This window comes from Aulonocara sp. 'chitande type north' Nkhata Bay, linkage group LG10, assembly GCF_057382095.1.
Source record: "Aulonocara sp. 'chitande type north' Nkhata Bay isolate Kocher_YH1m ecotype deep benthic linkage group LG10, A_spYH_male_GT1.1, whole genome shotgun sequence".
Lineage (NCBI taxonomy): Eukaryota > Metazoa > Chordata > Actinopteri > Cichliformes > Cichlidae > Aulonocara > Aulonocara sp. 'chitande type north' Nkhata Bay.
The window spans coordinates 22,834,783-22,862,217 of record NC_141353.1 but is presented as its reverse complement, the minus strand read 5'-3'; the positions used below and the strand labels follow the sequence as shown (position 1 = coordinate 22,862,217).

The 27,435-nt window shown below is 40.0% G+C and overlaps 1 protein-coding gene across 1 annotated transcript; it reads left to right on the top strand.

Moving 5' to 3' along the window:
* The first annotated feature begins 6,549 nt into the window (after window positions 1-6,549).
* pou4f3 (POU class 4 homeobox 3) lies at window positions 6,550-9,238 on the top strand. Its single transcript, XM_086309170.1, has 2 exons — window positions 6,550-6,750; window positions 7,102-9,238. The coding sequence occupies exons 1-2, from the start codon at window positions 6,628-6,630 to the stop codon at window positions 8,032-8,034; spliced, it is 1,056 nt and encodes a 351-aa protein (XP_086165296.1). The 5' UTR covers window positions 6,550-6,627; the 3' UTR covers window positions 8,035-9,238.
* Window positions 9,239-27,435: the final 18,197 nt, after the last annotated feature.

Below are 27,435 nucleotides of genomic sequence, written 5' to 3'. Positions count from 1 at the left end.
CTCGCATTTTTTTTTTCCCTTTCCAGTATTTTCAAAGTAATTTTAGACTCTAATCAAAGTAAAAGAAAAAAACGTCTTTACTTTATTGTACATGAAAAGAAGTGTAGATGGTCAACAGTTTTTTGTATCCCTCAACTAAACAGTTGTTTAAAACATCTCACTTTTGCTGAGAAAGATACATGTTTAGTTGTTCTTATAGCTAGAAAAACTTATGTAAGTTTCTGTGTGCTTACCAGATGGACAATATCAGTAATGCACAACATTTGTGTCGACTGTGAATAGGTATTTTTATACATACTGTATTTAAGCTCTTTTTCTCACCAGTTTTTGTAGAATCTTGTCCTCCGTTCAGGGACAGCCATTCCATCACCAACAGAACGTTCTCTGCCGCTACCACAGAGAAATTTATTTATTCTTTTTCCACACTGCATAAATGCACTGTGCCGTACCGATATTGGCAAAGTATGGTACAGCTTTCACTTCGCTCATAGTTTTGATGTGGTAAAGCCCAACGTGTTAAAGGATTGCATCTTTCTTTTTCCCTAAATGTGTGCTGGTATGAATATTTGCCAGTGCACATGCATGTTGGTGTTCCTAATAAACAGACAGACCCATAGAGATGCTGCACCGTGGCCATACAGCCAGTGCAGGTACAATAGGATACCAGTGCAATAAAAAAAACACAATCAATGTTTACAAACTTCCATGCACTTCATATACAGTCATGTAGTCATGTTCGGGAAAAAATCGCCCCCACACACTTGTATTTTGTTGCTCACTCAGTTGTCCAGTGCCACTCTGTGTAAATACACACCCAAACACATGTTGTAATGTTCATCTGCTAAGAGTGCGTAACATTTTCACTTGTTTTCTTCTGTCACTTGGTCATTCAGAGGCCCTGACGGGACAAAGATCAGATCACCCATTTCAAAAATGTGAGATCCATAGACAGGTGTTTGAATGTAATGCTTAAAAAGAAAAAAAAAAAGAATATATAAATAATTTCTTTGCCTTACACAGTCAGCGGATTGCTGAGTTTTTACAGGACGTGATTTACTTTTGTAAATTTTGTAAATGCTTGAAAGAGAAATTACTGATCTTTTTTTTTTTTTTCTTTCTAAGTTTAATATTTTTTTGTTTTGTTTTTTCCCCCCTTTTTTTTTTTTTTTTTTTTGGGGGGGGGGTTTAACGACTGATGAGGTTGTGTCAGGTAGAAAATGTTGAGCAGGAGAGCTTAGTATCTCTGCTTTAGTCGCAAGAATTTTGTATTTTCAGTTTTCAACCAGTTCATATTGTTATTTGACTAAACTTGTCATTTAAGTAGGTTTTTGTTTGTTTGTCTGTTTACAAAATATAAGAGCTGCTCCGAGCTGTGGAAAACACTCTGAAAGACACTGAGTCATGCCCGTAACAACATTGATTTAGCTTAAGTGCAGCTTTGCCTCTATCTGAATATTGTCAAACTGTGCTCCGAAGCCACTCTGTGAGTAAAACCACAGTGTGTGAGTTCATGATAAATATTTTTATTTTCTGTTTTGCCTTTTTTTTCCCCCCCATATACTGTATTTTAGAATCCTCAAGGTGGGAGGAATCAAAAACCATTAAAACTCACATACAAATGTATTTGGTTAAAGAATTAGTCCTGTCCCTTCCACCAGATGCATTTACATGCAGCTTAATGACGTTTTGTTTGATTTATGCTTTTTGTAACTCAGCTAAACTGATCATATCCAGTTTGAATGAAGCACCATAGGAGAAGAAAGACTTTAACTTATTACTGTGCAGACTTTACACAAGACATGCGTGTAGAAATGTGCGCATATATATATATATATATATATGGTCATATATTCAGTCAGTGATTACAATTGGTTTTCTTTGCTCCCTAATGCACGCTGGCACCACATCTAAAAGGGTGCAGATCTTCCTCCCACCTACAATGTTGGTAGTGCTCTTGTGTGGATTGCATATCTGACTGTTGACTGATACTCAGACGCCTCCTGCCAGCGACCTCATTGTCCCAAAGCTGATGTTTTTACTTCCAGCATTAGCGTCAGAATGATGTGTGTGTGAGAGGAGAGGCTGTTGCTTTTCCCTTTGTACTTCATTATGATTTTCTCATGTGATGTTTTTGTTTTGTTTTTTAAATTTAATGAGGTCACTGGCAGGTTGAAGGGATAAACCTATACTGGCGAGGTTCTTGCTTTGTGTGAGTGAGGATTCAGAGAAGGTCTCCCACTTTTTGTACTATCACACAATGGTGTAAAAAATGTAAAGTGTTTATTGGATAATAGTTTTGGATTTGTTACTGTTTATATTTGCAGGATGTGGATGTATTTTCTTCATGTATTTTGTTTGTAAAAATGGATTTCTAATTTACTAGCATGTTTGCTTTTGCCAATAAAGATGGAGGAATTGGGTGCTTATAAGGCCATAAAAAAAAAAAAAAAAAAGAGGTGGGGGAAAAAAACAGAAAACATACATAAATATAAATTGGATCTGGGAGGGAAAAGAAAAGGTAAAGAAAATGAAAACATGTCAGCATTGGCAAGGGGGGGATTTCCAGGCAAAAGCATTCCAGAAAATATGAACCTATTCTCTTGTGTGGTCTCATTCTTCTTGCATGTGCTCGGTAATTAAATAATTCACACTGCAGTATTAGTACTTACAATTAGGCTATAGCATTAAAGATTATACCTGTGCTTAAAACACATCAAATGTTATGACTAAACAGTGGAATTACTGAAAGCCATTAGATTTTTTCCTTATACTTTAAGTACTTTGATGCATGAGTGCATTAACCTTTTTTTAAATGGTGTGTTTATCAAACCTTCTGACAATTTTGTTTTGCTACATCTGGCATTTTTTGCAATTTATGCTTAAAGTTCGGGGTGAAGGCACTGATGACGTACAAGTGTCAGAAAAGCATATCACAAATGACACTTAAACCCCTTATAACACTGAATTTACTTATGGTAGAACCTACTTTGAAATTCTACTCTACGTGTGTATTCACATTTATCCAAGTGTTATTGGGTCAAAATTTTAGCTCTTTTTATTGGGGGTGGGAGAGCTCGAGCCTATCCCGGCTATCATAGGGTGAGAGGCAGGCTGCAACCTGGACAGGTCATCAGCCTGACACAGGGCTAACAGAAACATGGACAATAATTCACACCGATGAGCTATTTAGAATCATCAGTTAACCTATCTCCACTGCATGTCTTTGGACTGTGGGAGGAAGCCAGAAGAGAACCCAAACAAACAGGGATGCCCCAGGCAGATTGTGGGGTCGAACTCCCGACCTTCTTCCTGTAATGCAACAGTGCGTGCCACCATGCTAGTCTGGGAAGTGTTGTGGGGTTATTTCCAAGTATTTTGAAGTCCATCATGCCATCAACATGATTATTCACAAGTGGAAAATATTCAAGATAGCTGCTAATCTCAGGAGTGGAGGTCCCAGCAAGTTTATCCCAAGGTCAGACTGAAATACACAGAGAAGCTGCAAAAAACACGAGCTACATCTCCGACTCTACTGGCCTCAGTCAGCATGTTAAATAATAAAGTTCATGACAGTACAATTAAGAATAAGACTGAACAAGTGTGGCTTGTTTGGAAGGGTTGCCAGGGGAAAGCCTCTTCTCTCTGAAAAGAAGATGGCAGCATGGCTTAGGTTTGCAAGAAATTGGATCTGAACAAACCACAAGATTTCTGGGGGGGAAAAGTCCTCTGACCAGGGGAAACAAAAGTGGAGTGTGTGCCCATAATGCAAAAAATTAAGCACAACATATTAACAGCATACCAACTGTCTGTGCACTTTGCAGTCACTTCTCTGTATCCCAAAGTATTCTAGAGTAAAATGTGAAGCCATCTGCCCAACAGATAAAGCTTTGCACAACAGCTGAGGAAAAAAAGAAGTGAGATTCTGCAACGGCCCAGTCAAAGTCCAGATGTCAGCTCAACTGTACAGTCATGCATAAACAAACGACAACCCTCAATGAACTGAAGCAGCACTGTAAAATCGAGCGGGCCAAAAAATTCCTCCAAAATAACATGAAAAACTGAAATCATACGGAAAACGATTACTTCAAGTTATTAATTGCAAAAGTAGTTTGATTCTAACAGATAATTAACTGTGCGACCTCAGAGTAAAGTGATTCATTTAAGGAACAGTCAAGTTTGAGAAGCATCCTAAAGAACATTAATTAAAGTAAGATGGGTCAGCGCCCCAGCGTCGCTATGTGATAATGATAATGTGAATAAGTAAATGGGATTTTTTTTCATAAATTTCCAGAACACATGAAAACAACTTTTGCATTTTTATTTTTGTAATATTACACAATGAAGGATAATATTAAAAAGAAAATTTGTAAAGGAGATCGGGTTACATAAAAGTAGGGTCAAAGCTGATTTATGGCTTAATAATTAGCCAATAAGACAAGCCGTTATGGTCATGGGCGTCCACTTTGATACGTTCCCAAGCAAATCCCAACGCATCTGAGTGAAGACACCACAGAGCAGCTGCGACATATTAAAATATCACTGAATAATGCATGACCATTTCTTACTTTAGGAAGTCAAGTGAAAACACTCAGAATCTGTTTAGCTTAATGCAAGAACTTCCAGCTCGTCCCAGGGGAAAGGACTTGAAGGGCTTGACAGTTCAACATTCCAGATTTCATTCTGACCTGGTTACTGGGAGGTGAAGGAACAAGCACTGGGAGAATTGACTGTGCTTGTGTATTTAATTATATCATCAAAAGTAAGCTGCTGATTGGTAGCGCGCTTATTTATTTATTGTTTCTTTCCTGAAATTATTCATCACGGTGTGTAATGAAGGCTGTGACAGTATTTAGATCGTCTGGTGGAACTGAGCTCCAGATGTAGCCTGGCCAGATGGATGGGCGGTGCTGATGGCGTGGTGTGGGGACACGTTGGAGAGGTGGTGCTGCAAATATGACAAAGCTCTTTATAAAACACGCCAGGGCATCTTCAAACTATGAAGAGTGCAAAGATGACATAGTACAATGACCACTAAATTATGAATAACCCCAGCAGTGTAACAGCAAGCAGGGGTTTCATGCTTTCTACAGACTAATGCGGAGATTCAGGTTCTTGTATCTGATTTTTATTCTCACGCTGATGAAAAATGATATCTTCTGGTGAGATCTCACGTGTTCACAACTCAGTTTAAATAACACGTTGGGTAACTAAAAGTATCGCACGAGCGATCAGACTCAAAAAAGCCAATCAGGGGTCAATCTCTTTAATGCATTTAAAAGGAAGAAACTTTGAGGGCGTTTCCTTCTGCTGAAAGTGAAAAGTTTCTCAAAGTCTGAGAGGCGTGCTTTGTGACATCACGCTTCAGCCAGAGGCTATGTGGAAAGCCTGTATTCACATACAGTGCGGATAGTCTGTCAATGATGCAGAAGATTATAGTTAAATTTTCGAAACTAAAAAATATTTAGTTTAATATTTTAGAATATACAACAAATTATCGTTCAAAGGACGTATATCTGCGTTTGAATTACGCCAGGAGAAGATCATTAAAGGTATTTCTATGAGTCTGTGTTGAGTTATTTGAACGCAACACTCGCAAATATGAGTTAAGGCCACATGCTCTTCGCAACCAAGTCTGAAAGTCAAAGTTTGCCCGGGTCGAGAAGTCCTTGGCTGTTTTAATCTGTGTAATGTATAAGAACCTGCCAGTGTGGTAATGGATGCCTGCCACGGTGGTGCTAAATTATTCACAGTCTGGGGAACCAGAGAGGCAGCAGGATCGGATAGACTAGGCTGTGTCATCGGGAGCCTCTGCCAACCTGGCTCCTCTTTCGGACCGTCCAGGCCGGCTTCGTGAGTTTTATCCAGGCAGCCACATGAGAAGACCGTGAAACAGCCCGAGGACTGGCGTTCACAGTGGATGGGACAAAGCCAAGGCCGTTGGGTCGACCGGTCAACCAGCAGGCCTTAGATACAGTTTGGAGCACGCAGGACCAAATCCATCCATAAAGTCATCCAAACATATCCATCCACGGTTTAATACACACTCAGTACTACTACTCAAAATGCTGCGCTGTCCTCGGTGCTGAAATGATTGAAACGGTCTTTGTGCTGCATAATAATTGCTACATTGCAGCCTGCTGTAAGCCTTTCACTCTGCTTGTCACCTATGACCTCATCGTTGGCAATGGTGGGGAGCTCGGAGGTATCCTGCATGAACTTAACACTGGATTTATAGAAATAACATAGGCTGTAAATGTCGGTGTGATAATACACATCTATATCTCAGGGGAAAGGAAATTACACGACTCCAAATATCAAGGATGCCGTCGATAAATAGCCTTTTAATTAAAGAATTGTGGGGCTTTTTGGTTTTGCTTATTCTTAGACGCTTGCGCACAGAGTCCACGATTCTGCAACCTGTAAGTTGAGCAGAAGAGAGGGTGGGTGGGAGGAGGGAGACTGAAAGAGGAGGAGGGGAGAGGGAGGAAGCGGGAGAGGGGAATGCCGGGAGGCGCTGCTGATGTTAACTGTTCAGTCTGGTGAAGGAGAGCAAAGGAGCCGTGTAGCTGTCCGTGCCCCAACTTTTATGTCAGGGGCCACACTGCTAGCGAGGTGCTTGCAGGGAGGATGATGATGACCATGAACGGCAAGCAGCACTTCTCCATGCACCCGGCTCTGCACGAGCCCAAGTATCCCGGCCTGCACTCAGGCTCGGAGGGCATGCGCAGAGTCTGTCTGCCCGCCCCACAGGTACGTTCAGGTCAGGGGAGAATGACTGGAGTATACTGGGTGAGAGAAAGGGGAAAATATCACACTGGAAATGTCTGTAAAGTTGATTTGACAGGACTTTGTTCTATCCGCTATCTCTCCCTCTCTCTTCTGTCTGTACCCCCCTCCCCCTCCCAACCCCATCCTCCCCATCTCATCCACATGTCTATTCAAGCAATGCTCTTGCTTTCATATTAATTTTTATGACCTGCGCTTTGAGGAGGGTTCTCTTCTCTCCTCGGCGCTGCTTGCCTTTGGAAAATGTTTTTTAGATCCTGAGAGCTGCCTGACAGAATTCCCCACTGACTCCAGTATGCGCACTCTTGCTTGCAGCTGCAGGGCAATATATTCGGAGGCTTTGATGAGAGCCTGCTGGCACGGGCAGAGGCTCTGGCGGCTGCTGACAGCATTGTCTCTCACGGCAAAAGTCACCCGTTCAAACCAGACGTGACTTACCATACCATGAACAGTGTCCCCTGCACCTCAGCTTCATCTTCTTCCTCTACTACCGTGCCCATCTCCCACGTTCCTTCTACCATCGCCTCTCATCACCACCACCACCTCGGACAGACCCTGGAGGCCGGAGACCTCCTGGACCACCTCTCCACCAGCCTGGCTGTGACCGGGATGGGTGCCCCAGAGCCTCCAGGGATGACCACGCCGGCGCACCACCACCAGCACCCTCATCACCACCTGCAGACTATGGGGCAGCTGCACCAGGCGATGGCCACTATGGCCCACCCTCACTCCCTGTCCGTTCACGGCGGTATGGCTTGTGTCAACGACGTAGAGTCGGATCCCAGGGAGCTGGAAGCCTTCGCCGAGCGGTTCAAACAGAGGAGGATCAAACTCGGGGTGACCCAGGCGGACGTCGGGTCAGCTCTGGCCAACCTCAAGATCCCAGGAGTGGGGTCTTTGAGCCAGAGCACCATCTGCAGGTTCGAGTCCCTCACCTTGTCCCACAACAACATGATCGCGCTCAAGCCGGTTCTCCAGGCCTGGCTGGAGGAAGCCGAGGCTGCCTACCGGGAGAAAAGCAGCAAGCCGGACCTTTTCAACGGGAACGAGAGGAAAAGAAAGCGCACGTCCATCGCCGCGCCGGAGAAGCGCTCTTTGGAAGCGTACTTTGCCATTCAGCCCCGACCCTCCTCGGAAAAAATTGCGGCGATCGCCGAAAAACTGGACCTGAAAAAGAACGTGGTTCGAGTGTGGTTTTGCAACCAGCGGCAAAAACAGAAACGAATGAAATACTCTGCGGTGCACTGAGTTACACAGATCATGAATAAAATAGCCTACTACATTTTTGATCGAGTGATTAATAATAGCCTAAGTAACCTAACTAACAGGGATTTTGCAACGTGTCTCATTTTGGATTGCTCCCAGAAAGACTTTTACTTCATCCCCATTTCGTGTCACGCACTCTTCATTGTTGCACTTTTTCGATTTTGTTATTAATACGGGACTGATAAATGTGTTATAGATCTGTAAGGAGGATGACTTTGATGTTGTTTGTCTTGTATCTTGCACACTCTAAATGTGGATTTTTAGGAAATTCACCCTGACAATTTGTCACATTCAGGGATTATTAACTCACTTTTTATAAACCATTACTTGGAGTTCATGGAGGCTGAATTTATGGGCTGTTTAAATGTTAAACTGATGTTATCTGAAGAGACAGACAGAGTCTTCAGGAATTCGAGAAGAAAAGAAAAAATACGATTTTGTAAGATAATTGGTTGAGACCTGAGTTTGTCCTCCACATCACTGGCTCATATACACTGAACTATATGTCGTTTTCACCGCTTTCTTTTTCACCTCTTTTCTTTTTGAAAACTTCAGTGGAATGTGTCCTCAGTGTGTTCACCTTTTTAAATCACTATTTTTTCTCGGTATTTTTCTTTTTTGCGAACTAATCAGCTCTCTTCGTGAACTGTGTGAAGGTAATTTACGCACAAGCAACAGTGACTCTTTCACAAGGTATATGACACTGTGAGTCTGGATATCTTTAATTATTTAGAAATGAAAATGACACCGTCTTATATATATATGAGGCACAGACGTGTGGCTTTGGCTGCTGCTATATTTTAATATTTTGATGTGAACGTGTTTTGGACCATTACAGGTGAGCTGTATATTTATCATATTGGTGAGATATATCCAGTATACAGGCCTCCATCACCTGATCTAACTATTTATTTTTTCTCACTCTTGATTTCATTTGGAAAAAACATGTGTGAATTTTAAACTTAATAAATTATCAGTTATTTTTTAAAATCCCACTGGGGCGACTTTATTTCTGTGACTTATGAAGCTGCATTCATTTACTCTTGAAGTTACAGCGCGAGAGCCGTTACCGTGACGAACAAATCGCAGGCCGAACCAATGGGCCATAACTTCATTGTAAACAGTTTGTTTTTATGGGACCTCGCCAGACTGTTTTATTTATAAATCCCCAAACCTCTGCTGGAATTAAATATGTATCGTTGTATATGATAGCCGACAAGGACCAAAGAAAGAGACGGGCCTCCGTTTCTACAGCGATGTTCACACCGCAGAGCGCTGACTGTGTGCGCCCTCTACACGCTACTTATGGCCCCTTTCTCTAATTAGCACGGTTTTAATTATGGATGCCCTCATGTCACCGTGCATGGGCTTTGAAATTATTAAGTAATGACGATGCAATATTAATTATATATTGGTATAAAACGAAGTAATGTGGAAGAGTTGGAAGTAGAAGCCTGACTGGGAACTCTGGGAACTCTAGGGAGACATTGGCTGTACCACAGTTTAACGCAGGAAAGATGGGAATGGTTTTTATGATTTTCTTTTCTGTTTATCTAAGTAAGTATTTAATTTTATTTTTTGCTATTTACATATTTTGTGTAGTTTAAAACAAATATTTTAATATTTTGATATAATTATTTGGGGGAAGCGCGGAATAGCCTATCGCACCCAGCGATTATTATTATTATTATTATTATTATTATTATTATTATTATTGTTGTTGTTGTTGTTGTTGTTGTTGTTGTTGTTGTCATATTTCTATATGGAAAATATCCCAGTGCTTTTAAAAATAGGCCCAACCAGTTTGTTTTAGTTTTAACAATAGTATTATTAAATTAAATTAAAATAAAATACATTTGTTAATAGTTTCGGATCAATTTACAAATACACGGAAACGTTTTGGGGTTTGTTGATGAGAAGTGAATACTCACAGTGTAATTTACGGGGAACAAAAAGAACTTGAGAGAAGACGGTAAAATAAAATGCAAATTCTCGCCCAGTTGATTTGTGACCTGTAAACGTTAATTTCATTTAATTAAGTGTTATTTTATTGGCCTGTAAGAAAACATTTCACTTTAATTGTTATTAAAAATACTCCATTAGCGTGAAACTCTTTTCAAGACCAGAGCCAAATTTCTCTCTAACGGCCGGCACGTTTGTGGCATAAAAATGAAGATAAAACAAGAGCTTGGCGGTGTGAATAATTCATTTTTGGAATACCTGCATTGATATCATAACGTCGTCCCTATGCGGTAAGTTGAGCTGAAGGCTTGTGCGTTAGCGACATGTGGCGACTGAGGGCACCTCAATTATTCAGCAGCAGCTGAAAGGTATATTGCGTTTTCTCGTGCAATAACAGAGACGTGATCAGGGGCAAATTCATGCGTCATCTGCAAGGCTATATATATATGTGTGTGTGTGTGTGTGTGTGTGTGTGTGTGTGTGTGTGTGTAAACTCACAGCTAAAATAGTGACGGGTGAAGGACTTGAGACTAGTAATAATAATAATGATGATGATGATGATGATAACAGTGGTAAAAAGAAACAGGGCTAACACTGCGATAAAGGGAGCAGAGCTCTGTGAAGATATAGTGAAGATGTTTTCATGCTGGGATGACTATTTTCAGAGGTGGCTGTACTTAAGTAAAATTTTCAGGTTTTTGTACTTTACCTGTGTATTTATTTTTGTGACAGCTCTTTATTTTTACTCACTACATTTCTAAACAAATATATGTCCTTTCTACTGCTTACATATTCAAAACAGGCTCGTTACTTTGGTTTAACACATTTGAGTGGAGTTATTAGTTCACGTCACTGTGGGTCTTCAAACATCAAACTGATCTGAGTCTAAACAGTAACACATGACAGGCAGTCCCGTTTGTGTGTTAGTTACCACGGAATGAAAGGTGCAAGGCCGTGTGCGTGTGCCATAGTTAAAGGGGTTAAAGGTTGTTTTCGTTTTGTTTTTTTGGCACCGGAAGAACTGCAAGTGTACATAAGTTGCATTATCGTGATACTTCAGCATCTTCAGCACTTCAGTCCTAGGAAGAGGAGCCAGCATAAACATACAAACATTTTTTAAGCGGCAGGTCATTTCAAATCCAACGTTTCCATCAGCTTAACAAACATTAGTAGTTTGTCTCACAGTGTGTTGCTAGCTAAAAGTCCAGCTGCTGTATTTTACAGGGAGGGAAAAGAAAAAGAGCTAACTTCACTCAGAGATGGAGAAAGATAAGAAAGACAGGACAGGAGAGGAAGAGAGGTTAGGTTCAAAGGTAAGGCTGCACATTTAAAGCGTACATTAAGTCCTCATGATTTTAAATCCGATGTATGTTTTTATGTTATGTTTTTTCATATTGTGAAACGTGCTGTAAAACAAATTGAGGCAGACTGGATGGAAATCCGCTGCAGGTTAGTGCAGGGTAAACAGGTTAGTTTGCTGTACTGTGATGAATTTAAAGTAAAGAACAGCGTGAGACTGGTGCACAGCTGCTGTGGGTTAATGCTCAGAGAAACGTTACTCTAAGTGCCTCAGAGATGAGTTTGAAGTTGATGATTAGATTCATTGATTGAATTCCACCTTCATACCAACTGTATACTGTCTAATATAAAGACAGCATATAGTACAGTTTACTGTCAGGGTAGAGGATGGAACTCAGCCAGGGCAATTCATGAAACATCTGTATGACATCTGGTTGAATATATATATATATATATATATATATATATATATATATATATATATATATATATATATATATATATATAAAATTGTTTTTATTGTTTGTTTGCCTAAGCCTAGGCTGCTGCCCTGGCGACCCGGCCTCGGATAAAGCGGATGAGGATGGATGGATTGTTTGTTTGTATTGTTTAAGTGAATATATTTACGAGAATCCAAATTTAGACTCATATAAAGTTTGTAATTCCATCTACTAATATAAATTAATTATTACATTAATATAATATAAATAGGTTCAGTTAGCTTTGCACAAAAACAGGTGGTAGAAACTTCAACTTTTACCTGAGTACTTTTCTAACATTAGTATATGTACTTCTACTTAAGTACAAACTGTCTGACTATTTTTGACAGAATGAAGATGAAAGCTCTGTTTAATTGCTCAAGAATAGGTGCACATATATGTACCCCCTCTCTCTTTGTCTCTCAGTTTGCTTTAAAATACGCACTCTCACAGGGTGGCTGTCATCCGTGGGAGCACACTAAGGGAATGTGAAGGGAGGGTAAAGCCAAGACACCCCAAACTCAATAATTCATCCCATGCCAGTAGCAACAAATGAGAATGTGACCAGAGCGAGGGAAGACAGCTACCTCTGGGCTCTCTATTAGTCACCTTCTATTATCATCAGAAGCCAAACCGCTGCTACACACACACACACACACACACACACAGAAATATACACACACCTGTGTGCAGCACAGACCTGGATACACATGCTCACAGGCACACAATGAGATTGTGTTACTCTCTAGAAACTTGAAGCCAAGATGATGGATGAATGTCTTTTAAAGGTACAGCAGGTGATGCTCTCTGCAGTTTCTGTCGCTTTTTCCATGGTTGGATCCACATTCTTTCTGTTTCGCTAATGCTACATTCTTTCAAATAACTCATTGCATTAGTGCAGTTCTGAAGTCCTTTTGTAATTAATTGTTTATTTACAGGGTAAGAAAAATCTACAGATTTTATAGTATAATATACTAAAGTCCATTTTTTGTTATAAAGCAAATTAAAGTATTTGCATTTCTGCAGTACTGTGCAAAGGTTTTTTGGCACTTCAGATTTAGATTCTTATTCATTCCATTAGGGACACAACTGACAGTCATGTATCATTGCAGTATTTTTAGCAACAACAATAAGAGTCCTGCAACAGATGTAATGTCCTCCACAGAGACCTTATCTCAACATTATGGAGTCAGTCTGAAATCACATAAAGAGACAAGACACTGAAGTGACGTAAATCCACAGACACATGGCAGTCATGTTGTGTGTGTGTGTTTACTGTACTTCATATAAAAGTAATAGATAAATAAACAGAAAATACATCATTAATAATGGGGATAATCTTTTAATTCCACTGCCTGATGTGAGAGTGCTGCCTTTATTTTCTCTTTTTTGAGAATGTTTTGTACTGCTGGTCAGGCAGTTTGTGAGAATGGCTGACAGGTTTCCAAAATAATGGAATAATAATATTAATGGAGACAAAGTTATAGAGGGTAGGCTGAAACTAAAATGAACTTGCTTATAGCACTTCCTGTAATTATAGTAGTCTCTTGTTCCAAAGGAACTCAAATCAGTAATTTGACTTTAAAATACAAATATTCTGAAGCACCAGCAAACTGTCATTGCTTCCACAGAGAAAATTAGAAATGTAGGATAGAAAGAAATTTAGACTCTAACACCCTGTGCTTGAGGCCAATCGTATGCAGATACGATTCAGTTGTGGAAACATGTCTGAATAGTCTGTGTAGAAATGGCAACACTGGAGGCTGCAGGCGAGAGATCCTTCCTGCCTGATGACAGATGAGAAGCAATTAAAAAAAAAAAAGAAATAGCAAAAATTAAAAAACATTTCTAGCAATTTCATTTCTTTCACAGAAGAGCACATTCATGTTCCAGCTCCAAAAATAGAAATAGAAATGTAGGGGTGTATATTAGAGGCACTCACAGAAACTCACTTATATGCACTTGCTAAATTCATTCAGCGGGTCTGAAGAACAGTATTATATACCCCATTCATTATTCAAATCCTCTCCATTATCAAAGTGCCCAGAGAAATAAAACTAACCCAGCCAGAAATAATTCACTGTGGCGTGATTTTTTTTTCCTCTACAAAGCACTTAGCTGGTCAGAAGATGAGCTACACACAAACCCAGATTAGAGTGTAAGAACGCATAATCACAATAAGGTCTTCTGAACATAATCAAACTCCATAACTCCACTCACATGTGGCTGTAGTGTGGCAAGACAAAGGAAAGGAAACGGGAGAAAAGGACTTGTGGGAGGCATAAGTTAAGAAACAGACTAAGGAAAGAGAAGATGGAGGAACAAAAGACAGAACATACTCAGAGAAAATGAAATTAGGATAAAATGAACGGTAAGAGGAAAATAAGGTAAAAAGAAAAAAATGGAATCAGCAGAGAGAGTAAAGGAAGGTTGGCAATGTGCAAATGAAAAAGGAATGTAAAGAGAAATAATGTAAAGCGAAAGTGAGGAAGAGCAAGAGTGAAAAGTCAGGAACGAGCAAAAATATGAGAGAAGGAAGGAAAAAATCCCTAATGGCTGACATGTCTGTTACCCTGACTGTCTGGATTTAGTTCTTTTCATTTCAAGGTTGATCACGTCAAGGTAAGCGCGTCCCTGCTGGCCACGGACAGTTTGACACTAAACACCTGTGACAGCAGGAGCACCAAGAGGGTCCACTATGAACAGGAGGACGGGAGGCGGGGCATGAGGAGCGTATACCAGCCAGCAGAGTACTGTAAATGCAAAAATAAAGCTAGGGGGAAGCTATAGTATGTGACTGACCTAGAGCTATAAAAAAGAAGAAATGAGTAGAAGCATGCACTACATTATCTATTTATTTGATTAATGATGCAGCTAATTAATATTCCTCAGATGTACAACCTCTCAAATGCTGCAAAAGTGTATTTTAAAGTTGATAACTGTGAAACCAAAATGAATCATTTGCAGTGTATGAATGATAATCATGCCACAATTAAAGTATACATGCCATAGATAGATAGAGAAGTGAAAAGCAGCTCAGAGTTGACATGCTCCATCATCCACATATTGTGTATTAACAGAGGGCACATGGGAAACTAACAATGGCAGTGCCACTGCCGATGTACTGTCTTCTCTCTGTTTCTCACCACAGGGCTGTGCCTTTGAAGACAGACATGAAAACTGAGCCAGGCCACTGCGGGGCCCCTGAAGGAGGTCCCCTAGCAGATGCAGCCACCCGCCCTCCCCCTGTCTGCTCCCACCGGCCCCAGGCCCTGAAGACAGCCCCGAGGCTAATCGACCAGGAACACAATAAAGAAGCAGCAGAGGAGCATGTATGTCTGTGTGTGTACAGATGAAGGGGAAGAACATAAAACGACATCCATCAAGCCCCTCTAAAGACAAGTAATGATCCAGAATCAGCATGGTTGTCGCACACTTAAAGAGTTTTATGTTTACACGAGCCTGGTCAATGAACAAAGAAGCCCTATTGTTCGCTATGAAGCAGAGAGGATTCTTTGAATGACAGCACGGTATCTCCTACATCCCATCAGATCTGCCAGGAAAAAAGCCGGTTTGTATCGTAGCAGAATAACAGGTTATGTTGCCTTAGGCTAAATCAAGCTTATTTGCATGCCTGCAATGATTCCCACATGGAGTTTTTAATTTGTAGTCCTGATAATGTTTTCTTTAACCCAAACTAATAATAGTCAATAGGCTTAAAAATCGTATTTTATTCTTTGATGACGATATAATAGCAGTATCACAGATTGCTTAAAAATATGGATTTTCCAATATTTCCGAACCTTTTTTATTGTGATTTTTTTACAGTATGAAATATTGTAATAAAGATTTATGTAAAGCTTCTACAGAAACATGATAAATCTGGAGAGAGAGTAAGTAAATAGATAAGCCATTAATAAAGATGAATAGTCTTAAGACTAATAACCAGAGTTGGTTAGAAAAAGGCAATATATTGGAAAAAAAGAGAGAAATATCTAGACATTTAATTCATTTTTCCAATTTAAGGCATTTTTCATGAGATAATATGAAATAAAAAATAAACTTAAAAAACAAACCATACAACTAATGGCCACATACAAGCCTCAGCTCTGTGGCTACATATGTTTTAAGTTTATTTGGTTAGTTTGTTTGTAGTATCCAAATCTAACATAAAATATAGAACACATTACACAATGATTGTTGAAGGGAATTAATGCAAATGAAATCAAACACATTCAAAAATATTTTTAAAGCTTGCTCTAACATATATACACACATGTTTACAAAAAATAGCCCTAATATTAAACAATGTATACATGGATTTTTAAAGACAATTATATACCTCATAAAGCAAATCCTGGTTATTTAATACTTACGAATCAACACCTCTTGAATGTGGATCTGTTGTTTACAGTGGATAAAATATACTAATTTCCTACTCAAGTTCTGCATCTCACATGGATTTGAAACTTTACCTTTTGGTCCAGGGGCAGTCTCCATATAAAAAAATCCACTACTTTACAAAAACATTTAACATAAAAGAGAATAAATCACCAACAGAATTGTCCAGAATGCAGTGGAGTGAATTTAGCCTTTTCTTACTTTACATAAATACTTAAACTGGGCTCCTCTTGACCTGCAAAAACATGAAATAATATTTAAATAATATAATGCTTTCAAAATTTAGTAATTTTAAGTATATAATAGTAAGAGATAAAAAAAAAGTCAACTTCTGACCCCAACATACTGTGTCGCATTAAAATGGTAAAATACTGTAGAAAGGATTGCATTCTTGGCAGCATTTTCTGTTTCTAGTAAAATACTAAAATACACCCATAATGTTTTTTTTCTTGTTTTTTGCTTTATAATGGAAAGCAGTAATTTAACTGGTTTCTCACAGCACTTTGTCAAACATTTTTTGTTATTTATGTAACACTGCGATTGCTGGACTTGTGCTTATGCGTCTTGTACTTAATCAAAAATGGTATTTATTCCACTAAAGGTTAGTTGGGTTAGTTTATATCTTATAAGAAAGTTATCACGCAGTGTATTGCCTCTGTTTATTCTCTTTACACAATGTTAAATGAATATTAGAGCTGATCTGTCCTTCAAGAAAAAATGGGTTACACATAGTTTTGGGAATATTTCAACAGTTCTATAAAAAGAACTGGAAAAGAAGAGTCTCTTTATAATTAAGTAATGAGGGAGCCATGGTTCAGTAGTGCACATACACACAGCTGAAAGCCACAAAGAGACCCAACCACCACCAACGGCAAGCCTCCCCATAGCTCTCACATTGCATCAAGTCACTGAGTGATGGGTAATTGTGTAAGGCAAGAGGGAAAAGAGTGGTGAAACGTGTTTCTTTCAGAGAGGGTACCAGCATTTGCACAAATGTATTTCTGGGGTGCCCCGATTAGTTGAGTGCATTCTACTAAAAAAAGAGGGTTCTTTAGAAGTTCTGTGGGCTGAATGATTTACAGAATCATTAATATTTGAGCAATCATTTGAACTTCTAAACGCTTCTGCAACGCTTCTTCAAGACCCATCACGGCTAGTGCACACAAATAAATGACATGTAGACTCATTATAGTTCCTCCTATTAAAAAAGTAAATAATTAAAAAATGTAGTTTCACATTTTAAAGTGCAGTTGAAAGTTGTCTTGGTCTTATTTTGAATTAACACCTCTAGACTTTTTAGGTACACTGCTGTGACTGTGAGTTCGGCAGCTTCAACCAGCTGCTTTGGGAGGGGCAGCCAATCAGAAGAAAGTCTGCTTAAAGGGAGCCATTTCAGACAGTGGATGACCTCAGGGTCTGCACCATGTTCTGGTGTGAGGGAATCCTGCAAAGTTACTCTGATAGAGAACAAGAATTAGACCATAACCAAGAACTGCTGAAAATGAAATTAATATGTTCCCTTAAAAGGACAGAATGAGAAACGATGGCATGCCAAAAGTTCAGCATTATGAAAATACAACCAGAAGCCATCAGAAAATGGGTACACTGTGGTCATCAGAAGGATAGACATGATCAGCAACAGTACTAAGGCTTTTACAGTTTAATGATGCTCAGTAGGTACAAAGGAACCCAAAGTGTGCCAAGAAGATATCAATTATCATTGTGCCATCACCACCACCACCACTAGCTTAGACTGCTGATACAATGTAGGATGGGTCCATGCTTTTATGTTATTTATGTCAAATTCCGAACCTGCCTGTGTGAATGTTGTAGCAGAAATAAAGTCATCAGACCACACAACATTTTTGAAACTTTCCAGTCTCTAACTTTGGTGGCACTGTGTGACTTGTAGCCTCAGTTTCCTTTCCTTAGGTGCCAGCAGTGCGACCTGGTGTGGTCTGCTGCTTGTCGATCGTCAGGGAACAGCACCCCAACACAGGAAGCCTGGATTGGCCTTCTGCTAAAAAAAATTGTTAACATCTGATCCTATTGATCTTACCCAGTAGGCAGTGCAAAGCTGATGAAGCCTGAGAAGTGAGGGGGCATGCCCAGCTGTAACTACCTCAAAGGCTAGACGTCTTCACTGCCTCCACTGATAATGTCTTGGTTAGATCATGTTTAATAAATTAGTTTATATTTAAGTGAACTTCTTGTCTGAACTCCCTTCCTGTCACCTATTTTAAGCCTTGGGGACTGCACATTGCCAGACTATAATATTGCACCTGTCCCAGTTGACATAAAGACAAACCCAGTAAAAGAACAGAATGCTGTTTAAAATACGGCCTTTAATGTAAAATCAACCAGGGAAGAAAAAAAATGACAAGAGGAAAGAAAAAAACCAGTGACACTATCACGCTTTCAGCCTGTCCTTCAACTCACTGATATGCTTGCTGTCCTCTTAACCATTACTTGAATCTCTGCTTAAAGGCAGTATAATCACAGCGTGCTTAAATGGCAACTAGATCTTCTCAACATACTCTCTTTTCACACATCTTCTGAAATTATATCTCTTCTCACCCATAGAGACATCCAATCACATTATTAATATCTAATCACCAAATATCCAGCCACACCTCAACATCCTCTCTCTATCCATCTGACCTTTCCACATACATGATTTAATATAGGATTTAAGCTTAAATTGCAAACTCACGTCATTGCATTTCTTCCATATTTGTTATATTGGTTAAACTTAAATGTACTTATTTTTTTAAAATATTTGATTATATTCTGGTAAGTATTAAGCATCATTTACTATCAGCAAAAATCACATATAAATTATGCTCAGTTTGCCATTTTTATTTATTTATTTATGTTTACTTTTGCTGCTGTGTGATGTCATGGTTATCTCAAGTACACAGCTCTGACTGCCAGTATTGCACTTCCACCCACCTGCAGTTCAAACCTTCTTTTAGGGATGGGCAGCCAATCAGAAGAATGTTTGCTTAAAGGGAGTACAGATATGAACTGAAAATGAAGGCTTGAACAAAGTATATAAAACAACCCCCCCAAAAACTGTGTGTATGAATGTTAATAGTTAACAGTCAAGAAAACATTTGTGCTTATAAGATGAGCCCTTACTTTAGTGAGAGTTTCATTGTATTGTTCAAAGATATGTTTAGAATGTCATGATAGACAGGATTTCCAGTACAAGGATGGATTGCCATGACCACAGCAGACACCAGCATAAACATCATCATCTCATAAACAATTTCAAGAAACTGGCCTTGAAGACCTTGTTTCTGTTGTGTTGCTCAGCTTGTAAGCTGTTGTGATGTCTTGGCTGAGAGCAGATTATTTGTATTTGCTTTGCCCATACCTTCATCACATTCACCAGTTACAAAAAAATCCAAATGCAGACAGTAAGATGAAATGTGTAATTAATTTGTGATCAATGAATAGAATCAATGTTTCTCCAAAGAACAACCTATAGACAGTAGAGAAAAAAAGTGGTACTTTCAGAAGAAAGTTGATAACAGAATCCACAAAGTAGTAAACATGTTTTCAAGCAGAAGCCCTTAAAGTGGTTGTTTTGCTCAGTTGGCAGGTTGTTGTGAGATGTTGGTTCAGATCAGATTACTTATACTTGCTTTGCCTACGTCTTTGGCATGTTTGTCGGTTACAAATGCAATCTGAGGTGACTGTGAGATAAGGCTTATGATGAAGTTGCGGTCAATAAGCAGAAAAGGAACTGTTTCTCTAAAATGAACGTATATGTTTGTTTGCATTACATTTCCCCCCCTCATTATCATGTTGAATAAACCACTTTGAGATTACTTGAGCTTTACTTGAGTCATTCTGCGCTCCAGATGGGTTAATTGCTTTAATCGTGTTAATTGTGATGATGGATTGATATGCGTTAACGTTGACAACCCTAATTTATTCATGTCTTACTTGAATCAATGTGTCAGTTTACACAATTGTGACCTCTCTATGATATTCAAAACTTGTATTGCATTACCTTCTGGGCAATTCTTCCCAGACATTTTTACAGTTAGTTTGAGAGGTATATGGCTCAGGTTAGCATTTCTATAACCAGTGTTGGGGAGTAACGGAATACATGTACCGCCGTTACGTATTTAAAATACAAAATATGAGTAACTGTATTCCGTTAAAGTTACCGTTTAAAAAGGTGGTATTCAGAATACAGTTACTTTGTTGAAATAAATGGATTACACTGCGGTACTTTCCTGTTTCATTTTGTCGCGGGTCAGGACTGTTTGGGTTTTGTTTGACAGCTACGTTCTGTTGTTCCAGGCGGCAGCGTTACGGTTGCCATGGTTACAGGGCGACGCTCTCTCTCTCTCTGCGACTGTGTAGTTCCCTGGGTGAGAGAGCGCCTTTTCGTTGTTGTTGTTGTTGTTGTTGTGCTAAGCTAACAGGCAGAATGCTACAAGCACAGCTCTAAAGAATGTAGCATCATGGGCAGTGTAGTCCGTGTTGCAGGGAGAATGGACTGGCATACACGTTATGGGTCTGTGAGCGAGGAGGGAGAAAAAGGGGAGTGGAAAAGTACGAGTTGTCATCGAGGAAAAACGGGGCCCTGTTTCAGGAAGCCGGTTTGGAAAACTCAGAGTGAAAAACGACACTCACGGTTGAGTAACCCCGAACTGTCCAACTCGGAATATTCCGTTTCAGAAAGGCTGATAACAATTAGTTCAGTCAACGCGGAGTTGCTTTAACCCCAAGTGAAGCGCGCGGACGAGGATACATAAAGCCCTGATAAGCGGAGCACAGATTAAGCGAGTCACCATGGAGACGGAGGGAAAGAAGGCGCGGTCAATGTATTTCACAGCGCTTGAGGCCGAAATTCTGATGGCAGCATATGCCGATAACATGCAAATTCCGCGGAAAAAAGTAACACAGCCACAGCTGCAAAAGCATGCATGGCAAAACATAGCCGACAGAGTCAATGCGTGAGTGTTAATTCAAACATTGATCGAGGGATTTCCACCCATTTAACACGTTATTTTATCATATGTTATTTTATTTGTTATTTTATACATTTTATTTTGTGATGTGATGTGAGCGCAGGTGCAACCCAACAGGCCCCAAACGTGCCTGGCAGCAAGTAAAAATGAAATATAAAAATATAGTCCAAACAGGTAAGGTGTAATTGTATTATGAGCCATAGTGCTTGGTCTGTTTGTCCCATGTAAATCAATTGCAGTTAGAGGCTACATTAATTTTCTCTCTGTAAGCACTTATTGAAATTATCTGAGCACATTACAAGTACATATTTGCTTACTCTGTATGCTCAAATGTGGCCCGTTATAGCCAACAGAAAAAAAGCGGAGGCCCGAAAAACAGGTGGGGGTCCTCCACCACCACCACTCACAGAGGCTGAGCAGTTGGCCCTCAGCCAAAACAGTGGGCACCCTGTGGCCGAAGGCATCTCTGCGGGGACATCCTCTGAGTCAATAACCCCGCAAGACACAAGTGCCTACATAAGGGGTAAATTCAAAATAATACATGATGTGCATACATCCTTTCTTCACAGTCACCTTTGCAGTGCGACACATTCATTTGATAAACTCTTTACCATAATGAATTATTTTGTAGTGAAGTTATTTTCCGACTGATTTTGCCTTCCCTCAGTCTTGGTTGTCTTTGAGAGCATAATGACAATGAAGTGTAAGGTGCTTGGTATGTTTGTTAATTGCCATTTGGTCCCTTGTAAGTTATAAGTGACCTGTATAAACCTCATATTCTATCAGTTGATGGTGATGGTGTACTGCATCTGGTGCAGCCTCCTGTTGAGCCAGACCAACATGCAGTTGTGAGTAATACTCCACAGATTATATGAGTTTACAGTAGAACAGCAATGTTGTCTATTTCTTTACTACAGGAAAATAATGAAGAAACATTGACAGCTGTTACAGAGGAGGAAGCAACAGAGACACTTTATGAGGTTTACATCTTTTAATACTTTGTGTACAGGAAATACAGGCGACCAATAAAGCCAGTTGAACAGAAAATCTGTTTATTCTTCTTTCAACATGTTGAGGTGATGGGTCAAAAGAAATGATTGTGGCATATGGTGTCTCTGACTGCGCTTCCATCTTGTATGTCCGTGGGAGGGTCAGGATGTTCATGGTTTGGATCACTGCTGATGTTTGGTTCAGAAGGACAGTGTTCTCCTCTAATTGTGGCAATGTTGTGAAGAATCACACATGCCACAATAATGTCACATGCCCTTTCTGGGGTGACCCTGAGTCTTTGCAGGCACTGGAACCGGGCCTTAAGCATTCCGATAGTCATTTCAATTCTGGCTCTTGTCCTGCAATTAGCCAGATTATATCGCTGCTGTGGGCCCGGTTCAGGGTCAGGGTAAGGGGTAAGCAAATAGGGTAAACATGGATACCCCCTATCACCAAGCAAGTAGCCAGTGAACTCTCCTAAGACAGAAGGGTACACTTCAGTTCAAATGTCCCTGAAGCAATTGGTCTTTATATATTTTAAAGTATTCTCAACTCACCATGTCCAAATTTTGTGCTCAGTGTACATTCACGGAATATTTGTGAGTCATGGACAGAGCCTGGCCACTTGGCTTCCACATTTGTGATAATGTTGGCAGCATCACATATGATCTTCACAGTGCAGAGAACACAAATTAGCATCCATTACTATGATGAAATAATTTGTTAGTTTGAAATGCTACAGGGAACTATGTACCTGTACATTAATGCTGTGGAAAGACTTCCTGTTCACATAGTCTCCTTCATTTACTGAAGGAGCAATGATTGGAATGTGAGTGCCATCTGTACAGCCAATCACGCCTGGGAACCGTGAAAATAAATGTGCAATTTAAGTAGTAGTCCAAGTATCACCACATCATACATTAAGTTTTGGTCATCCTGATACCTGCAATTTTGTGGCATCCCTCTTTGATAAATCTTGTGGGTCTATGACCGGGGAACACCACAGACGAGTACAGGAGACGTTTCAGTGCAACTGTAACATTCCTGACTGCCCGACAGACGGTAGCCTTGGAAACGTGCTCAGCGTCACCAATATTATACAGAAAGCTCCCGTTTGCAAGAAACCGAAGTGCAATACAAATAATATGCAATGAACTGAGAGCATGTCCGCGATGTGTCACATGCGTAATATATGGCCTGAGGATGTTATCCAAATAAATTATAGATTGTGCTGAGAAACGGTAACGTTCGCACAGAAAATCATCAGGAAATGATAAAATGTCCAAACGTGCTCTGATCACTCTCTCCCGGCGGAGAGCTCTGCGGAGAATTTGGGCTTCACGATCTACTGGCTCGTCAAGGAAGTGGCACGCCATGTCCGACACTTCCTACTGTCAGGTTTCCGACAAAGGGGCGGAGACAGTCAGGGTTAGTTGTAGTAAACCTGCTAGGGGGCAGGTTAGCTTCACGGAGTGTGTCGTCATAGTGACTCACTCAGGCTGCAGCTGAACTCGCTTTGTGAAACCGAAAACCCAGAGTTTTCGTTAACTCAGGGTATACTTACTCAGTTTTTCCACTAAACCGGCTTCCTGAAACAGGGCCCGGGAGCTGGAAGCATGTAAATATAATAATAACCACTTCAGCCAAGAAGAGTGCCTGACGAGCCCAGTTGTAAGTAAGCTATTAAGACTCGACTGTACACCGTGTTCGTGTTTTCCTCCGAAAACAATAAGTTCCGTTGGAGCAGCCTTTCAACGCCTCTCTCTGTCTCTCGCAAGAAAAATTGACCCACACAACAAAGTAAAGCTATTTTTCGGCTACGAGCCGACAGGGACCCCGCCGTATTAGTCAGAGGTCCCTTTACTACAGTTCGGAGCCGCGGACCTTCAGTAATAGTAATAAATCACACAGCAATAGTACATTCACGTTGTTGTAAAAAGCATGATAATATATTAAGTAATCCAAAGTATTCAGAATACGTTACTGTCATTGAGTAACGTAACGGAATACGTTACAGAATACATTTTGGGGCATGTATTCTGTATTCTGTAATGGAATACATTTTAAAAGTAACCTTCCCAACACTGTCTATAACTGTAAACCAGTTTGTACTGGCAAATATAGGCTATAAATTTCACCAATTATGGAATTCTACAACTTTGGACTGTTTGTGCTATCAAAGCGACCCATACTTCAAAAATAACCAATTTTCTACCCACCATATGTCACAAACCTGTCAAAATAGAACACAAAACTGTCAAAGTTACCCATTATTAGATCTCTAAATAAGTTTCACTTTAATAGGTATTAGAATTGACCTAAGTATGTGGGTAATAAACAATTTGAATATATGATTGAACTGCTCAACGTTTTAATGACAATATATCCATTCATCTCTTTAGCTTAAGGGTCATGGGGGGCTGGAGCCTATCCCAGCTGCCATAGGGCAAGAGGCAGGGTACATCTTGGACAGGTCACTTGTCTAAAAGGATGATAAAGCCATAAAAAAGAAAAGAAAATACTAATAGCTTACTAAACTATACTATAAGCTAAAACAAATATCCAGTTTCACAACCTTTGTTCTTTTTTGTTGTATTCCAAAAAGGAATTTGTATTTCTGGCCAGAATTGAATCGGAAACTTATGCTTGGCAAACAAATGGGCTAACCCGTACACTTTATGAATTATGAAAAACATTCAAGTGATCACATATCAGACAGTTCAAATATCTCTCTAACATGGTGTTTTCTTGAAACAAAAGCAAAAGTCTGAAAAAGACTTGTCTGTGGAATCCATTTCAAATACAATACAATACAATACAATTTTATTTATATACCACATTTAAAAAACTAGAGGTATGCCAAAGTGCTTCACAATTAGAGCAATAATAAATACAAATACAAAACACAAAATACAAATAAAATATACTAACAGGCAGGTGACATAGCTAACCAATAATACACCAGGCATAGTAGGCACAACCTGAAAGGCTGAAGGTTAAAACATTATAAATATTAATAAAGCAAAAAAGACAACTTACAGTACACCAAAAATGCGGGCTCTAGGAGCCGGGGAAAGCAAGGCTAAACAAATACGTTTTTAATCGAGATTTAAAAGATTGAATTGAATCAGACGCCCGAATAGCTAGAGGGAGGTTATTCCAGAGGTAGGGTGCGACAGCGGCGAATGTGCGGTCACCTCTGGTCTTGAGCCGAGATCTAGGTCGCACCAGGAGCATTTGGCCTGCTGATCTAAGCGCTCTCCCGGGGGTATAAAAGCTGAGGAGATCTGTAAGATAGCTGGGCGCGGTGTTATTTATGATTTTAAAAGTGAGCAATAAGATTTTAAAATCAATACGAAATTTAATAGGGAGCCAGTGGAGGTCGGAAAGAACTGGAGCAATAGACTCAAACCTGCCAGTTCCAGTTAAAAGACGCGCAGCCGCATTTTGAACGAGCTGCACTTTGTGAACAAGGGCAGAATGTAGACCAGTGTAAAGGGAATTACAGTAATCTAATCTTGATGTAACAAAGGCATGGATAAGTTTCTCCAGGTCCTTACGTTATAAGTAGGGCTTGGCCTTAGAGACTAGACGTAATTGATAGAAATCAGATTTAACTACAGAGGACACATGTTTGTCCAGCTTGAAGGAACTGTCCAAGACAACACCCAGGTTCCCCACAGTGTCAGAAAGGGAGTCAGCAAAGGGCCCAAAAATACCAATAAGTTCAGCCCGAGAGGAGGGAGTATCAAAGATTACAATTTCAGTCTTCTTATCATTTAGAATGAGGGAATTGCTCAGTAGCCAGATTTTAACTTCATTCATACAATCGGAGAAGTGTTGCAATGACGACGTGACATCCTCAGCTAGTTCAAAATAGATTTGAATGTCATCCACATAGAAGTGGAAAGAAATATTTTATTTATCAAAGATTTGGCCTAAGGGTAACAAGTATAAAGAGAACAGCATGGGACCCAGCACAGACCCCTGGGGGACACCAGAGGTAACAGGGGCAATCGAGGAAGCGTAGGTACCTGTGGTGACAGAAAAGGACCTTTCTGAGAGATAGGATTTAAACCAGCTAAGGGCACTGCCCGTGATGCCCACCAGATCCTCAAGCCTCATTAAAAGGACATTATGGTCCACCAAGTCAAAAGCAGAGGACAAATCAAGCAAAATTAACACCACAGGGCGCCCAGAGTCAGCAATTGAGAGAAGATCATTAAAGACTCTCAGTAATGCAGTTTCCGTGCTATGGCGTGGCTTAAACCCCGACTGAAATTTTTCCCCAATATTATTTGCATCCAAATAAGTTTGAAGTTGGGAATGAATAATCTTCTCCAAGATTTTAGACAGAAACGGGAGTTTGGAAATGGGTCTAAAGTTAGCGAGGTCATTCTGATCAAGGGAGCTCTTTTTAAGTATAGGTTGCACTACAGCGTGTTTAATAGCAGCCGGAACACAACCCGATAACAGTGACAGGTTAATTAATGATAAAATACAGGGCCCAATAATGTTAAACCAATCTTTAATAATGCGAGATGGTAGGATGTCATGAGCAGCGTTTGAGTTTTTTAGGTGATCTTATACCCTTAAGAGTAGGGAGCGAAATTGGATCAAACTGATTGAGGTTAATAGAGAATCGTAATGCTGGGGCCTGACTCATCACAGGGGGGTCTGAGACTTAGAGATAAGATTCTGCCTGTAAAATGAGTTAAAAAAATTTAACAAAGGGCTAAGGAAGCCAATCTAGGCATTTCAGGACAAGGATTGATCAATGAGTTAAAAGTCTTAAATAAAATACGTGGGTTGTGACTATTATCCGCAATGGCACCCGACAGAAAAGCCGCTTTAGCCAACTTAGCAGATTTCTGAAATTCCAGGCAGGTCCTGCGAAGGATATCAAAAGACACCTGGAGCCTATCTTTTTTCCACCGTCTCTCAGCTTGGCGGCAAACGCGTTGTAAAGCGCATAAAGAGTCATTTAGCCACGGCTGAGAGCAGCTTCTAGGCCATTTTACTTTCATAGGGGCCACAACGTCCAGTAAAGAGGAGCAGGTAGAGAGAAAGGAGTTAGCAAAATCATCAACTGAAGAGGGTGTAGAATGATCAAAGTCAGGGAGAACAGATTTAGAGAAAGCAGCCGAAAATTCAGCCACAGTCCCAGGATATATTATGCGCACAAGACGTCGAGGACCCTCAACGTTCTGGTCCAATTTGCATAACTCAGCATCAAAGATGACTGGGAAATGATCGGAGAT